Source organism: Amblyomma maculatum, chromosome 10, assembly GCF_055883805.1.
Source record: "Amblyomma maculatum isolate TAMU_Amacu chromosome 10, ASM5588380v1, whole genome shotgun sequence".
NCBI lineage: Eukaryota > Metazoa > Arthropoda > Arachnida > Ixodida > Ixodidae > Amblyomma > Amblyomma maculatum.
In genome coordinates this window covers 131,434,079-131,451,535 of record NC_139353.1, presented here as the reverse complement: position 1 = coordinate 131,451,535, position 17,457 = coordinate 131,434,079, and the positions used below count along the sequence as shown (strand labels likewise).

Below are 17,457 nucleotides of genomic sequence, written 5' to 3'. Positions count from 1 at the left end.
GCAGTGTTCTTTAATTTTTTTCTTCATGTTTGCATCGACATTTTAATTGCTGTTCTCACAGGCGCAAGTTCAAGTTCTTTTTAGGTTTTGTTTCCTCAAAGTTTATGGCTATATATTGCTATATTGCTGCCTCAGTTTGCACTACAAGTTGTGGAGACCGTTTTCTAAATGCGATCGTAACGCCTGTTTCTTTTACATTTCAGCAAGCAGCTACCGCTATTTCTTTGGAGCCACATCGCTAAAAAAGGAAATGCAGTGGAACACTTTCCCGTACCAGAAAAATGGAAACGCACTTTTATTTTGCTTACAAAACGGATTCTTCACAATATAACGCAAGCAGGCTGAGTGTTTCGAGCGAGTATGCCATGCATTCTTCGCATTGCCTCTTCGTGTGCTTCCGAGGCTTTCGCCATGGAGTGATTCATCGTCTGGAGCATCTCGGCATGCCTGGTCTCTTGCGCCCCCATCGCAGCGTGCATTTTCTGGAGCGTCTCTGCGTGCATCTTGTTTGCATTGGCCATCTGCTCTCCCATCTGCTTCATGGTTTCCCGGTTCCATTCTGTTTGCTGGATCATCTGCTGGCTCATTGTCGTCAGCGTATTCTCGAAGCACTTCGCTGTCATCGTCATCTGCTCTCTCATGGCGTTGAAGTTTTCCTGCTGCATTGTCGCCAGGGTCTGCACCAGTGCTCTTGTCTTGTCACCCTCCATCTGGTGCATAGTGAGCATTATCTGCATCCTGAAATACAAATGACACGCATGAAATAGAAATGCGATGAGGGCAGCACCTGATGTCGAAACACTGAGTGTATTCAAGAAAAGTGAGCGTTGCGGTTTTTAGAGCTGGAGCACTGGCTAGAGGCAATCTGTCCTTTAAGGCACGGATTTTCAGTTTGGTTTAAAGTTAAGTAGGCCGCTAAACAAAAGATTTTTTAATTTTATTTTATTTATTTCAAATACCCTAAGGGCTCTTGCGGGCATTACATAGGGAGGGGGGGGGGGGTATTTATCAAATAAACCCAAATAACAGTGGTTTCACAAATTACCCCAGCGGCCAATAACCTTTGATTTTTATACTTGAACCTGGTCCAGGTCTCAGCTCTCACGCTGTATCTAGGTTTTGAAAAGCTGAGCCAATATTTTTGCAGCCCAAGTGGACTAAATGCACCACTGCAATGCAGTCTGTGAACGTAAAAAATGCAGTCGAATAAATAAAGCGCCGGTTGACACTGCTGCGGAGATGTATTCAATGAGCAATGGAGCACCTGAATTCTAAGGGTACTGCCGTTTTCTAGTGGTTCCGCTTTCTCCCATTCACCGACGTTGTTCTTCGAAGCTCAGCAAGTAACACGAATAACCTGTCTTCAACCAGGACAAAGCCCACGCCTTAAGTATGTGGTCGCGTGTAAGATTCTGCTTTGAAAGAAACGGGTGGTCTTTATGCTTATCTAGGTAAGCCATGCATTGTGATCCGGATAGACACATGCGAACTCTTGACAAAAAAATTCAAGGGGGCACTGTGGATCTAAACTGCGATAAGGCGAAAGCCTTTATTGCTTGATGGTCCGAAGCTCTCCACTACGGCGCCTCGTTATCTGTTTTCACTCCCACCTTCGTGGGATGCGATAGCTACTAGCCAACATATAAAAACCCCATTTTTTTTAACCGAGCCGTATGAACGTGCTTGCGTGGCCTAGGGATAAGGTGAATGCAAGCGTCTTGGCAGGCGGACTCGGATATCACCCTCACATATGAAAAGAGAGACCCGAGTTGGAAGCTCCTGCCAAACGTAATGTCTGGAAGCCCTACGTCCAGTTTGTGCTCGGCCATGTCAGTTGCCAGCTGCCAGCTGTCAGCTACGGCCTCCCACGACTTAATCGTCTTCCTCTAACGTTTGGATGAAACGGAAGGACGGGAACCGCGAGTATGAGCGCTTAAAGGCTCTCGCCTTACCAAGATACTTTGTTGGGCGAGTTGGTACTTATTCATTAAGATTATAAACAGCGCGAACACGAAGACAAAGGACAAGATACAAGAAAGCCACAGTACAAGCGCTGACTCACAACTATGCCTAAGCCCTTTACTCCAAGACCCACAAAAAACAAACATGAAGAAAACGAAACAATCACGTGAAACAACCCCTGGTGTTTCACGTGTGTGGGAATCCTGCAATGGCTCTGCAGAATCTAAACACTCTCTCGCCTGTTGGATTGCAATAAATTTACGAACTCGTGTGCATCGTAAATGCAGCGTTGTTTGCCGATTAGCAGCGGCTAAGCGCGGTAACCTAAGTCATCCTGCTGAATTGCATGGGTGGAAGGCCCAGCCCGACATCATCAGGAATGCTTTTGCTGCAAACGTCTCGAATTATATGGCCGACGATTTTTGAAGAGGCTTCAGTACAAGGGACTAAGCATCCTGTATTTTCAGTCTCACTAAAAAAAGATCTATAGACCCTATTCACTATCAGGTTTAGCAGGCGGCAGTTGCGGCAACCCTGTACTGCTCAGACGCCCTAGCGCTGGGCGGTTCCGAACTAAAAGCACACAAAAAATGTCCCCGACGCATCGGCGCCGGTCTACCGGCCTCCTCTGCAGCGCGTCGCTCATCTGTCGGACACTTGAGAACATTTGCAACGCCGTCCAACCAGAGTTCGGATTTCACCGACGCCATGTCATGATTCGTCCTCTTTCTTTCCTCCTCTCCGATGTTGCGTTGTGCGTGCTGTGGTTGCCTGTAAAGCTACAATGACGTCACGGGAATAACCTTTATAGTGAGCAATGGTGAGCTAACGACTTGGCGAATGAATTGCAGTTTGCAATATTCAGTTATATTAACGGAGAGCAACAGGTGCTGCGCCTTACCTAAATCATAAAGATTAAGCCCCCTCACAGCAACAAGCACTAAAAGTATGACGCACTCCTCGTTTTATTCAGGTTTTATTTTAGTAATTTTAGACAATCATATTCTTCATATTTCTGTGATTTATATCCTGTTCTCATAATCTGGCTTTAACCCTTAATTTTTTTATTACAATTTCGATAAAGTGTCTCAACTACTACCTTACAGCAATTCTGCCTTTATTACCCCAGATAAGCTATTAAAATACCATTGCGCTTGTAGGATCCTTCTGTCAGCTCTGATTCAAAATGCATTAGTAAGTTGGGGATTAGTACTAGTCCTGTACTTACATGTCAACCAAGGTAGGCCCATTTGCCACACCGGCGATGCTTTGAGTGTCAGCTGCTGGCGTGCACGCGACTGGACCACTGAAGAGAAAGAATTAAAAAGCCACATGCGGGCCTCCTGGGGGATTAACACTCGTTGTGAACTTACACGTTGGCCACAGTGACTCCATTTCCTGGACTGGTGACACTTTGACTGCCAGCTGCTGGCGTGCACGTGACAGAACCACTGGGCAGAAAAAAACTAAATGTCGCAGATTAATTTCCCAGGGTAATAACTTTCGTGTACTTACCTGCTCGTCACGGTGGCTTCATTTCCCACATTGGTGGAATTTGGAAGGCCCGCGGCTGGTGTACCCGTGACTGTGTCACTGGACAGCAAGGAATGCAAAGGTCTCTCAAAATTCTCCTTCTGGAGGTCAGAGAGGTTTTACTGATAGCAGGAATGAAACACAGTGCCAAGTGTTCTCAGAAAAACGTCCGTTTTCGGCGTTCCAAGCATTCTCAGAAAGCTTTGTCTTTCTGGTTCCGTTCGCTCTTTTAAGATTGTAAAGAAGTTTAGGCTTATGCGTGCTTACACAGCATGGTCAGTATATGCATGCAAGATACAACGTCACTAGGCGTTCTGGCCTTCCTATGAACTAAGACGCGCAATCAGCCGCTAGCAGTTGTCGATACTGGCATCTGTGTATTTTCAATGGAAATGACACGCAGCTTGTCGCTCACGACGCGTGTACTCTTCATCATAATCAGCCTGACTACGCCCGCTGCAGGGCGAAGGTTTCTCTCCCATGATATTCCTCCTATAAACCTTGTGCTGTGTCAGCTGCATCAACATAATTTCTCCAAGCTTCCTAATCTCATCTGTCATCGACCATCGTCTTTGTTGCCTTCGCATTATATGCCTTGCCAATTTTCGTTTCTTCATCCTTATTATGATTTCGGCGCTATTAACTCGTGTTTGCTGGCCCTTAATGTTGCACCTAGCATTTTAGGTTACGCAGCTGGCCGCAAATCACTCATTTGAAGTTAAACCCACTTTGTCAGTCTCTCTGCTTCTCCACCACTGATGAGTGCCATTAAGGTAGAGTTGTTAGTTTTCTCATCAGGGGTTCTGCACTCTCAATTTAACGGTACCTGCCAAAAGCGCTCTTACTTTTCTAGTAACGTCAGTTTCATGGCCCGGATCTATGGTCACTACTTCGCCTATTGTTGATTATTAGTTTATATTTCTTGATATTAAATTTAGCAGGAATGGCAGAAAATGTGGTGGGTGCATGAGGTGCAGGAGAATGCGGGGGTCAACTGCATGCTGTTAACAAAGGTTAATTACAGGAATATGGGAGAGGTGTTCGCCTTGCAATAGTTACAATCCAGCTGATGATTGTAACGATAATAAAATTTATACCCACTGCTATACTTAGCCTGCTCAAAAAGAATAATTGTGCTTTTTAATTCGTTCCTTGAATTATTCAACAAGACAACGTCACCAGCAAACACCTCAGACTTTGCATGAGACAAATGTGATCTTGCAGTTTCAAATTACTAATGTAATCTCATCAGCGGTTACTTTTCAAGTTTGGCTTGGTTTATCCGGCGTAACCCCGATTATTCGAGGTTAAGCCGGATAAACCAAACCAAATTGGATGCGATTATTACAGGTTCTTTACGTAAACTGGCAACGCGTCGTGCAAGGCCCTTTGCATTTCGCCACTACGAAAAGCGGCGGCCGATAAAGCCGTGATGTTATTGCGACTGTAGTAAGAAGGAAAAGAAAATTCACGGGCCTGCTACTGGCTCTGTAGCTGAGCCACTTCCGCTGATTGATTTATAGGAAGGGAAAGGCGCGGTAACTGTCTCACTTGTTTTCTGTGGACACCTCAACCACGCCGTAAATGCATCCAAGTTTTAACAAGAACGCTCATCGTCCCCTTTAAATTAGCCCCACCGAGGCCTGCCACATTCGTGCTGTTCGAGGACTTCCAAGCGCATTTGGCACTCTTGTCGTTTCAAGTTATTTTCCTCTATGTGGCCGCAGGATTGCCCAGTAAGCTGTTTTGTTTCAGGGGTTTGTTAGTGCTGTTCATCTTTTCTTTTAAGGCAAGTGCACCAACTAGCCCAGTAATTAGTTCTCCTTATTTCACGAGCCTTTCGCTGTCTTCCTGTTCATCGGACTAACGACACAATTATTAAGTGAGAAAAATTACAGCGTTGTGTCCGTTACCTCGTAACAGTAGCACCGCCAGCAGTGACAGCAACGTTGTTATTCAGGGCTGCTGCAAAAGTTGAAAAAGATACGTGTTTTGTTCAATATCAAAGGCCGGGGTCGCTTTAGCTGAATACCGTGACTCTAGGGCTGTTTTTCTATGGTTACTGTAATACTATTTCAATTAATCGAGGCTTTTGAACGGATCTGTTGGATTGATAGGTTTTGACGTCCCATAGCTACTGCAACCCTCATAAGGGGTGCGTAGTGGAGGGCTCCGGAAGTTTCGACCACTTGGGGTTCTTTAACGTGACTGACAATCGCGCAGTACACGAGCGCTTTGCTTTTCGCTTCCGTTTAAAAGTAGGTGACGCACCCAAGGTGGAACCTGCGTACCTGGGTTCAGCACTCCAAAGCTATAACCAATAAGCCGCCACAGGAAGCCAGGACTTGTAGAACATGGATAGATCAATGAACGGAAGCGTAATATACCAGCTAGAATTTTCTAGCTCTAAAAACAACTGTCCCAAACCAGTGATTTGCTGGTCTACCATCGTGTTACAAGTACCTTATGATAATAAATGAAGTACATTTAGAAGTACTGTCGATTCTTTCTTAGGCAACAACTCTCAAGGGTTGCTGAACTCTAAAGTAGCAGACAGGCTTTGAAGCACATCAATGAAATTCCCTTTTTGCTCAGCGCAATTTCAGATCATAGACGACTATTACCTTAGCCGTAGAGTAGGAGTGCAGCAATATACCATAGTCCGTGAAATAAACCTCGTTGGAAGATCCGATTCCTGACTCTTATACTTGATATACTTCGACCGTATGGAAGCGTTCTTTCCTGTTCTAATCCATATATTAATTTATTGGGCTGTCTGACATCTCGACATCGTCTATTTTCTGATGGCTGCGCAGTTTACCGACCATTATCAGTGCCACCGACCGCCAATTACTAAGTATGGCCTAGATAAAGTACGCTGGTGGTGGTCATCCCGAATTATGATTTCGAACGTTTGCAAAACACAACATATATGTATTTCACTCTTCCTTCACCTTGTAATAAAACTGCTTACATTCGCAAGAGCAAAACTGATGTAACATGTTAATTAACAACGGGATTTACCGTAATCGCACTGACCTCTAGCATTTGGTAGCCGTTAACATCCCCTCATCAAACCTAACATCAGACATTCGTCAAGCTCCGTAAAAAAAAAGCACCCCTATAACCAAATTCACTGGAACCATTTGGGATTGCCGCCAAGCTGCTAGCTTAAATTTCAGTGAGATAGATTTCATTCACTATGAATTTATGCTTCCAATAGCCAGTGCACTGTGTTTTCATACTTGCATTTTGCTGCCTTGGGTGCAGCAAAGATCTGCCAGATGTGCCGAAACGTGAAATGGAGGCAACAAAACACCAGATGCTCATCCCTCATCCTTTACAAATATGTCTTGCTCAGATCGTATTTTATTTATTTCGTCTTATGATACTCACTAGAGACTGTAACAGCTGGGCGACAACTTTGTATCGGTTCTGATAATTATTGTTATTTGTGAAATAATGACGCTTTGTTGATGAAGCTGCTATAGACACAAATTCAGACGGAGGTGTCTTAAGTAGGTCATGACTAACATAACTGTACAATTCTTGAAGAAGATTGCTGTTCTAATTATCTTTGGAGGCACTTTGTCAGACTGGAAGACTTATTACACTTACGCAAGCGCACCAATCATAGTCTTATGTTATTTCAGTTATTCCTCGCAATATCTTGTACTATTCTTGAGTGGAATAGGTTTCGATTGGACATCGGTACTGTGATTTAACATAAAAAATAAAAGAAATCACCCACTGCGATGGAAACCTGAGTGAGTTGTTTCTTTATCTATATGTCTCAATTCAACCGTTGTAGATACTTTCCCTTGTCAAGCTTGTCGTTTCTAAAATGTGTCCTGTTTATTAATATGAAACTATAATCTTGAAGGTCTGCATATATAAAAGTAAAACGTATTGCCTTTTTAGCTATTCCCTGACTCCTTTCGTTACTTTTTGCCAAACTGAGGGCCTTTTTCTGCTGACCTCAAATCTTGCACGCTCATCTACCAAGCCAATGCAAAACAAACTACCGCTCATGACTTACCTGTCCGGACTGCCATCCTTATGCATTCGAGCAGTGTACTTGCGAACAGATCGCCAATAATGGTGGCGATTTCCTTCTCATCGATTTTGTCCACATCCGCCAGCGATTTCACCCCTTTGGTATCCAAGTAGGCCAACACTTGGCTCCTTTGGTCTTCACTCAAACCAGGAAAAAGAGTTCTGAGGTGGTCGGCCACGGCGTCCATGGATGCTGATTGGGAGGCTCCTGCAAGTGCGGCCATGTAAGAAAATCTCCTCTACTACTGGTTTATATCCCTATGAGCTATTGTAGTGATTATTAATTTATACTTGTAACCGAAGTAGAGCGTACTTAGAGCGTAGTGTGTTTTCATGCTGACATTTACGTGGCATTGACTTTCAGCAAAGAATCTACCAGACGTGCAAACCCATTAAATGGAGGCACCAAATAACCAGATGCTCACCCCTCCCCTTTTACAAATTTATTTTGTTCAGATCATATTCTTATTTCTCTGGTCTCCTGATATACAAATCAGCGATTATAACAGTGTTAGACAACTTCGTGTCGTTATGATGAATATTAGAATTTTCGGGATAATGACGCTGTGTCGATAAAGCGGCTATAACCATAATTTAAGGTGGTGTTATTCTAATTAGAAGATAATTTCAAAAATTACTTTTTTTACATAATGATTTCAACGGAAAAAGAAAATCCAACCAGAGGCAGTTCACAGAAGCAGAACCTAGGCTTAGTGCCTTTTCATGCAGTGCCGATAATTCACAACGCCACGCCGGAGCAGTGGGAGGCTGCGCTGTCCAGTTCGGAGTCGAAAGACCAGCTTTGGCTGATTGAAAGGGCCAGCAGGGCAGCGAAGGCCGCGAGAGTCCTGGACTGAGGACCCAACCACGGGAGCTCTAGATTATTTATTCTTTTTGGCATTATACAAACTTTTTTTTCTCTCTCTCTTTTCATCACAGGACTGCACACTATCAAAGCGGCAGACACCGTTCGTCTAATGACACATGTACTGATTAAAACAAGAAGCAGGTAAATTCAGTGCAAATTACAACCACATTTCACGACTTTCTCAAAGTAGCTAGTGTGCCAAAAGCTACAGTTGACATAGCAAGCGCTAACCTCGGGTATAGACCACAACAAAAAATTTATCTTGCTCAGATCATTGTTCAGAACTTTTTCCAGCAGAGAATGAAATGTGTTCCGATAAGGCGAGCCAAGTGCGACCTTTTGATAACCAAAGCCGGCGTGCCGCAAGATTCCATACTGAGTCAACTGTTGTTCAACATGAACGACCTCTCTAGTGCTATTACCTGAGGGCTTGTACCAATACGCTGATGACACCGTCCACACAGCCCAGTCGACTAATTACTCGGATGCGCTTTCTTCTCTTCAAACATTAGCAGTGTGCGCTGTGGACTGTTTTCAGAAAGTTTGATTAAAGTTAAACCAAACTTATCTGCTTTCATAGCCCATTTAAAAAGGTCGGTCTTAACTACCAGTTCTTGTTGCATGTATCTGATTGCTATGACTAGAATTGCAACCCTCTGACTTTTGTAACTAATGTAAAATATCAGGGATTACATTTTGACTCTGCCCTTTCGTGGAATGAGCACCTCTCATATAGCAGGAAAATGCTATGTGCCATCTAGTGCGTATTATAGAGTACCAGATACTGTATGCCACTTTCAGTGCGTAAAATACTTGTCAATGTTTTAGGATGCCGCATACTGCGCTACGGCATTACTGTTTACGGACACTGTGCAGTTCGCTGGAAGATGGGAATCAATGCTATCCTTCACTCATTTAAAAAAACATGTAGGTTATGGTCTAGACATTTGTTCCACTTGCGATGTTTTTGAAGCACTTTCATTGTCAGATTTTGATCACCTTTTGATGAAAACTATTATCCTTAAATAGTTTTGGAATAATATATGCGAGCCCCTGTATGTTCCGATGCGATCCCTTCACCCAAGAAAGGATACTGCATACCTCGACGGTCTATAAGATATGGGAAAAGAGTTGAAGATTATTAAGTTTTATTTTTCTTTAACAACTTAACGCTTAGCATTCTTCAAACTAAAACAAAATATAAATTGCAAAAGATGTTGAAATACGCGACTGAATAACATGTTAATGGCTCACGTACTAGGGTTCGTTTACAAGTTTACAAATTTACAAGTTCTACACATAACGCCTTGGCGATTTATGTGTCATACAGCGATACGAATGCAAATAAATGCATTTACAGCACGATTTGACATATTACAACCGTTTTGATAGGATGGAAGATACGTTTTATGATCCATTCGCACGTTGTAATACGATCTGTGATCTACTTGCGCGAACTAGTACAAGAAAAGTATTCCTTCCGGAATGTATATTTTGTACAATTTGCGCATCTCTTTGTTTTGATTCTCAAAGTAATGATACACATGTTATTCTTTTTCTTTGTGTAAATATTTAATCATGCATAAATTATATGTGCATGTTTCCGCTGCCTGTCAAGCTACGCCGCTCAAGCCCTAGGGGGCTCTGGCAGGCAAATTATTTGCATTCACTCGTTGTTGGTGAAATAAAGTATTAATGTTATTATTATTATTATTATTATTATTATTATTATTATTATTAGAACTGACAGAATAAAAGAGCTGTAATATTACAATACAATTTGAGATAATATTTGAAGAACAAAAAATGCGAGTTTAGAAAACAAAAATAAGATCTTTATATTTTTCTTTATTAGACCCCGTGGGCTCTATAATTTTAACAAAGGCTGTATGCACGTCTACTGGACAAGGTGTCCGAGTCGCTGTGGCAGGCAGCTTTCTGACACTGCGTGAGTGCCTCCAGAAGGAGTCTGCCGCCTCCATCTCCAAGGACGTCGTTAGGTGCACGTAGGTGCACGTGGGCAACGTGCACCTACGTATACGCATAAGGAAGGTTTTAAGCTAGGGACCAAAGTGCGCACCTGTACTTAAGAGGTCGGCGCTTTGTTTCGGTGAGAAGGAACGCTCAGTACAGCCCGGGAGGTGAAAGTGTCAAGTGCGTGTCGGCAGGTGTGGGCGTGCTGAAACGGACTTCAGCTTGCGCTAATCACAAAACAGTAAGTAGCGCCTTGTTTATTTCTTTGTTCCGTCCTGTTCACTTTGCGCCGTGTATCTACTCTTAAAATGGCAGCGCCCTCTCCCTCGTCGGGAATTTGTGGTGTGCGACTTTTTATAAAAGGCCATCCCTATTTAATTAGTGGCAATGTGCAAAAATCGGCTTACAAATGCGATAAATACGTTACCGCGCATCTATTATTTTGGAGGCAGGGTGTGTGCGAAATAATCAGATTAACTTAATTTCTTGTATAAATCAGGACATAGAGCTTATGTGTAATTGCCGATAGCCGTAGCCATTTCTAATTTAATGATATTCTGTCAAACCGTTCTTTGCTAGCTTTTCTGTTAGTGTCATAATAAGCCCTATTTTCTCTGGCCCAACATGCAATATCTGTGCCGTTAGTAAGCACATCAGGAGGTTTAAGAATTCCGATTGCGTTTTATTGCTTGTCGCAAAGCTTAGTGAGCGCTTATAAAAGGGCTGGAAACGCCATTATGTGGAAGATTTCCCGCAGAAAAAAAAAAAGCAACCCATTTACGCTGCTGAAGAATTTTAGTCCTTCATTGTAAATGATGCAGGGAAGACTCGAAAAAGATGTCCCTATTGTCAAGAATTAGTATGACCTTAAATGGTCTCTTGATTTAAGTACCCAGGGTGCTCTTGCCGTATTTAAAGGTTAGATACCGATCCGATATAACAGTTCACTGAAGCCAGTCTGGGTAAAATTCTATTAGACAGAGAACTAATTACCGAGATTGATTACAAATTTATCAAGCTATCAAACAAAAAACAGGTCGATTTTACGCACAGCCCCAAAATTCACAAGGTTTTCGTAGAAGCATTGTTTCCCACAAACATACCGGGAGGGCCAATTGTTTTTAACAATAATACTCCTACAAAAAACCTGTTAATATTCCTAAATTAACACCCCTTAGCAGACCTCCCGACCCAGCTTACTTCGTTTGTGCAGAACAGACCACGATTGTTTTGATAACTTTGTTTGAAATTAATCTTCGAATAATAAAGCTCAATAATAACACAACCACCCTTTCAGGTGACTGTATACTTGTCACACTTGATGTCACGGTACACACGAATATTCCTACCGCTTAAGGTATCGACGCCCTCTCTCAAGTATTAATCAACAACCCCGCCCGCATGAGTCAGAAGTTTATCGCTCTTTGAACTAGTCCTAACTTTATATCATATCGAGCTTAATTTATCTTATCTGGAAATATTCGGAACCAGCATGGGCAATCCATTTGTGCCGACGTACGAGATTTATTTATGAGTGTTCTAGAATCTAAAATACTATATTCGTTTTCAGAAAAAACCATTCATACGCGTTCGCTATATTAATGTATTGTAAGGACGGGCTAGGCGAACCAGGTTTATTGAGACCTGAATCCAGAGTCGTGCACCGAAGCGAACCACCTTAAGCGATGACGATGGGTATCTACAAGAAAGAACGACTTTTCACGCAGTGGTAGGTGTCTGTGAAAGCATAAGAGACCAGCCGTAGCATCATCGTAGAGGGACGCCAGAATATGGGTGCGAAGCGCTCGTGGGACCACTAGGACCCAACGGGTGCCTTCAGAGCAATAAATGAAACGGTGTAACAGGAGAGCGCTCTGCTGTAAAGTCTGAACTGTTAAAGTTGCCGACGTATCTTAGCGGTAGGAGGGTGAGAAGTACCGGTAAGAAGGTCGTTTAGACAACAGCAGTATGGATCTGCTCGCTGGTGTGACACAATGGCCTGGCGATCTGTAGCAGTGGCAGAAGGTGCAGTGATGTATGCGAAATGTGCCCCTAACGACATTTGGTAGCTGAGAGTGCACGCAGGAAGGCGCAGAGCGCTATCCGATGAATCTGGGAGCGGCCAAAGGCCAAGAGGATATCGGCGTGTTGAAGTTTGCGACCCTGTGACATCGAAGGTACATTCCTGTAGACGCAAAATCAAACGGCCCGGGCGTACAGTCAAATATTTGAGCGTTGATAACCAACACAGATACCCGAGGTTCGAATCCCGCATCCCACAATCAAACCCGGCGCGCATCCCCCAATCAATACGCATTGAGTGGGTCCCACGGGATCTGCTGCCTTCCCAAAGTCAAGCTGATTTTGCAACCCGCCTCGTGAACCAAGACGCATCAATCCCACGGCTCCTCGAAGTGGACGACGCTACCCTCCTTTTGTCAAGAATGGATCACCTCTGGCGCCGCACACGTGCAATTCCTCCGTGTGCGATATCCCTTCCCCGCGGTCTCACCCGTGCAGAGGAGGTTACGCTTAGGAGGATCCGGGTCGGTGTTGCCCTTGCACCAGCAGTAACTAGGACGTGGTCACACTTCCAACACTTATATCCTCACCCAGGATGCCCGATCTGTAACAACGAAGATGTCGAGGCCGACATCCACCACTTGCTGTGGGACTGCCCAGCACTCAAGCCAACACGAATCCGGCACCTGAGAATAGCTGGCCTTTCAGCAACCAATCCTCCCTCATACGTCACTTGGACGCAGGGACCTCATCGTCGCTCACTTCTGGACTTCATAAAATCAGCCAACCTTTTTCCTTTCATTTAATCAATTATTCATCCTTCATCTCTTAACCTACTGATGCCCTGAGGCAATAAATATCGACTTAAAAAAAAACAAATCCGCATGGCGATGGAATTGGACAAGGTTCACGACTGGGCGAGTTGGTAACTGGTAAAGAAGAAAATTCAGAGTCATGGCCTAATTATAGATTTTTCTAACAGATAGAAAAATCGATAGTTAGGCCATGACTCTGAATTTTATTCTCCTTTTCCTGCTGTTTCACCGGTTAGGTTGTGCGCGCGCATTTCAGAACGAATCTTCGTAGTCTTCTTTCCTTCAATAAATATTACGTTTTTAGTCCAGCCTTGTCTTGATCTGTTCTTTCCTCTGTCTCGCCTTTTGGCTGGTTTAAAATGAATGGATGGAATTTGGTGGAGTATTTGGCCACAACCTTCTAAGAATACTTTAACAAACCTCCGGCCCTCAGTCCCGAGCAGCTGCGAAGCAACTGACCACGGCGGAGGTCAGACCTGCAACGCAGCAAAGGATGCTAAGAATCTCTGCCTCCTGACATGCCGCCATTGGAAACTTACCCTGTCCACATTGAACGCTAGAAAACTAGCTAGTGGGGCTAGTTGAACAGTACTGCTAGATGAATTAGAGGGTATGATATGCGATGTGATAGGGCTTAGTGAGGTTAGGAGGCCAGATGAGGCATATACTATACTGAAGGCCAGACATGTATTGTGTAACACAGGTTTACCGGAGAGACGAGTATTAGAGGTAGGGTTCCTTGTCAATAAGGGTGTAGCTGGTAATATAGAGAAATTCTATAGCATTAATGAGAGGGTGACAGGGATTGTAATTGAGCTTAACACGCGGTATAAATTACCGGTTGTAAAGTGCTACGGGCCTGCTTGTAGTCATAATGACCAGACAGTCGAAAGCTTCTACAAAAATGTAGAATTGGCAATGCGAAAAGTAAAGAGGCAGTATACTGTACTATTGGGCGATTTCAATGCCAGGGTCGGGAAAAGGCAGGCAGGAGACCAGGCAGTAGGTGAGTATGGCATTGGTTTTAGGAATAGCAGGGGGGAGTTACTACTTGAGTTTGCAGAGCGCAATAACTTAAGAATCATGAATACCTTCTTCAGCGAACGGAAGAAGCTGAAGTGGACATGGAAAAGCCTTAACGGGGAGACTAAAATGAAATTGGCTTTATATGTGTTCTAACCCCCATTAAGCAGGATGTAGAGGTTCTCGGAAAGGTGCGAGGCATTGACCACAGGGTGGTGAGGTCTCGAATTAGTCTAGATGTGAAGGGAGAGCGGAATATATTAGTAAAAACGAAGCCCATCAAAGAATTAACAGCGAGAGGGAGGGTAGAAGAATTCAGGGCCTCGCTACAGAATAGATATACAGCGATAACTCAGGATGATGACCTCAGCGTAGAAGCAATGAGGTATCATTACTGAGTGCACGGTAGAAGTAGGCGGTAGAATTGTTAGAAGAGGATACCTGTAAGCTGTCTAAGGACACAAAATACTTGATTGAGAAACGCCAGAGTATGAAAGCTTCCAATCCAACAGACCAGATAGAACTGGCCGAGATATTAAAGCTAATCAATAAGCGCAAGGAGGCCGACATAAGGAAGTATACCATGGGGAAACGTGAGCGTGCTTAAAGAACGGGGGAAGCGTTAAAGCGGTGAAGAGAAAATTGGCATAGGCAAAAATTAGGTGTACGGGTTAAGGGAAAAGGCGGACAAGATCATCAAGAATATGGACAGGATAGTCAAAGTAGCCGAGGAGTTCTATGGTGATCTATATATAGCCGAAGTAGTCCGGAGAATAATGAGGTAGGCAGTAGGGAAAAGCAGTTAGATTTTCCGCCAGTGACGAATGACGAGGTTGGGAAAGCTTTAGAAATTATGAAAAGGGCGAAAGCAGAGAAGGATGAAGAGCAAGCAGCACGTGCACCGGTGTGAAAGATGAAGCGCCATACAGCGCTCACACTATCCTCATGATATGACGGCGCGGATCAGAATCACTCCATTCGTTCGCCTTCCATCTTAATAAGCATCACAGCAGCATTACATTTACTTGTCAGTGTTCGCAATTGAAAGTCAATTTTGTCGACGCCACGATGCCTGTAGAGAATGGAAAACTTAACCTGCACCGAGGCACCCTAGCCTCAGAAGCTTTTCCGCGCCGTCTGTGGATAGAAATAGGATTCCTCCATTGTCCTATGCTGCAAAGCCTTGTACAATGTCTGCAAATTTAGATAAGCACATGCGTACCTTAAATAACACAAGAATATTGTTTTAGAAGTACTAAGCTATGGACGCACACTGATTTCGCAGAAAATGCAGAAGAGAGCTAAGGAATGGATGGAGTCACTCTACTTTGCTATATAGCGACTCAACTCTACTTAGTGATTCTACTCTACTTTATAGTAGTTGCGTAGAGTAACTATAAGCCTAAATAGTAACTCTAGCATGAATCGGCACACAAAGCTTAGCTGCGACCAATATCACAAGCGAAGGCGGTATGAGACCTGACTTTTGTGACGTCAGAGTGCGAGGTCATGGATTTTATTTATACGTTTATTTTTTGAAGCACTCTAGGGAGTCTGCAAACATTCGACTGAACAAATCCCGCGGCGCCTGGGCTTGCCGTTATCAGATAGGAACCGGACTTGCACTTGAAAGTGCCGCGCCCTTTGGGTGCAGTAGGCGCGGCGGTCAGAACAGGCTCTTGACTGACATCCCGGTGCGGCAGCAAAAGATGGCGCACGATACGCGAATGCCCGCTTTCCAGATATTAAGGCGAAAACGTTTATCGGCTCATGAATATCCATCCGTGCGTGCGTCCGCAAGTAGTGTCACACTTTGCGTGATTTTGTGGGATACCAAGATTTCAATTGGCGCATACATGAAGCTGACCTCACCGGGCGTCCGATCTAGGCATCTGCGCTGCGGCTTTCATTGGCTCTTCCTGAAAGGCCGCCCTGCACAGCATACAGAAGCAGACGCAGTACAGCAAGCGTCAGCGACGTTTCAAATTCGTTTACGGGAAAGAAAAAATCGAGGACGCGTAACCTTCGCCTTTAGGAATTTTATTTATTTACTTCAAAATACTGCAGACCAGAGTTGGCTCAAGCAGGCTACGTTCTAGGATGTTCCAGAAGCACATCCGGCTACTTCGTTTGCATACATACGACGAGTGGATGGATGACGGCGGCTTACGCCACCTAGCCGCGTCAAGTACTGTATTTTGTATGTTTTCCATTTATCAAAGGGTGAAATTTCGCTCCATAATAGATTTTAACCACCAATCAGATAACCTCTGTTTAGTTATTCCTTCCCGCTTAACGTCTGCAGTGTGTTTCGTCTCCGCTGTCCTTAATGCTTTGGAGATGGATGGGTGTTGAACCGGGCGGCGACTCACACCATCTGTTGAGGCAGTGCCGTTCGAACGAAGGAGCTTTCCAGTGAGCACCGCATGGAGGTAAGCAACGCATTTCGGAAGCGTCCTTCGCTACTCGCTCCACTATTACTTGCGTAATTAGTTTCTTTCTAATGTCGCACCTAAACATTAGGTGGCAGTCATAAGACAATGCATACATTAGGTCCACCTTTATCCGCAGAAAAGGAATGCGATTGTGTGGCGCAGTGGTAACGTGCTTGCCTCGCTCTGCGAAGGAACCGTGTTCGACCCAACGGGTTTTGGTAGAACTTTTATTGTTTCTTTACTTCGGATTTTTGCGTTACAACCACAACGCCAACAGCGGCTTTTCTGCGCCACGGGGCCCTTAGCGCTGTCACGATAAAAGGCGCAGTATCTACTAGGTTTCTCCACGGACAGCTGAACTGCGTCGTTAAGGAAGGGAGGAAGGTGGGAGTGAAAGAGAGAAAGAGATAACATAGTGGAGGGCTAGCGGCAATTCCTTGATGTGCCAAGGTAACCTGTGATTAAGGATGCCTGGAGTTACGTTTCGAAGCCGCTGTCTGAGCTGTCACCCGCCGTGCTCCTCCAGTGAGGCGACGGTCTGTTGAGTTAATGGCCTTCGAAAGGATTCTCTCACCCACCGTGCTCGGATGCGTTGACCAGCGGTCCGTTGAGGTTGGAGAACTACACACAGTCGAACGACGTTACAGCATGTTTATTACAACTCGTCTCTTTTCCTTCAAAATCCGCCTGACACCTCATTAAATAGCCCCATTAAGCAAAGACCACAACACTAAGCTAATAGGAACGAAGTTAAATCCCTGGGCCGGGC

At 44.3% G+C, this 17,457-nt stretch overlaps 1 protein-coding gene across 1 annotated transcript in view; it reads right to left on the bottom strand.

The window, feature by feature from the left end:
- Window positions 1-271: 271 nt before the first annotated feature.
- LOC146177474 (uncharacterized) overlaps window positions 272-17,457 on the bottom strand; it is a 34,255-nt gene continuing 17,069 nt past the window's right edge. Inside the window, exons 2-7 of the mRNA XM_084580463.1 lie at window positions 7,535-7,759; window positions 5,409-5,460; window positions 3,478-3,555; window positions 3,336-3,413; window positions 3,191-3,268; window positions 272-738 (exon numbers count right to left, since the gene is read on the bottom strand). Of these exons, the coding sequence (XP_084436589.1) occupies window positions 321-738; window positions 3,191-3,268; window positions 3,336-3,413; window positions 3,478-3,555; window positions 5,409-5,460; window positions 7,535-7,739 (909 nt within the window). The 5' untranslated portion in view covers window positions 7,740-7,759 and the 3' untranslated portion in view covers window positions 272-320. The remainder of the gene's footprint in view (window positions 739-3,190; window positions 3,269-3,335; window positions 3,414-3,477; window positions 3,556-5,408; window positions 5,461-7,534; window positions 7,760-17,457) is intronic.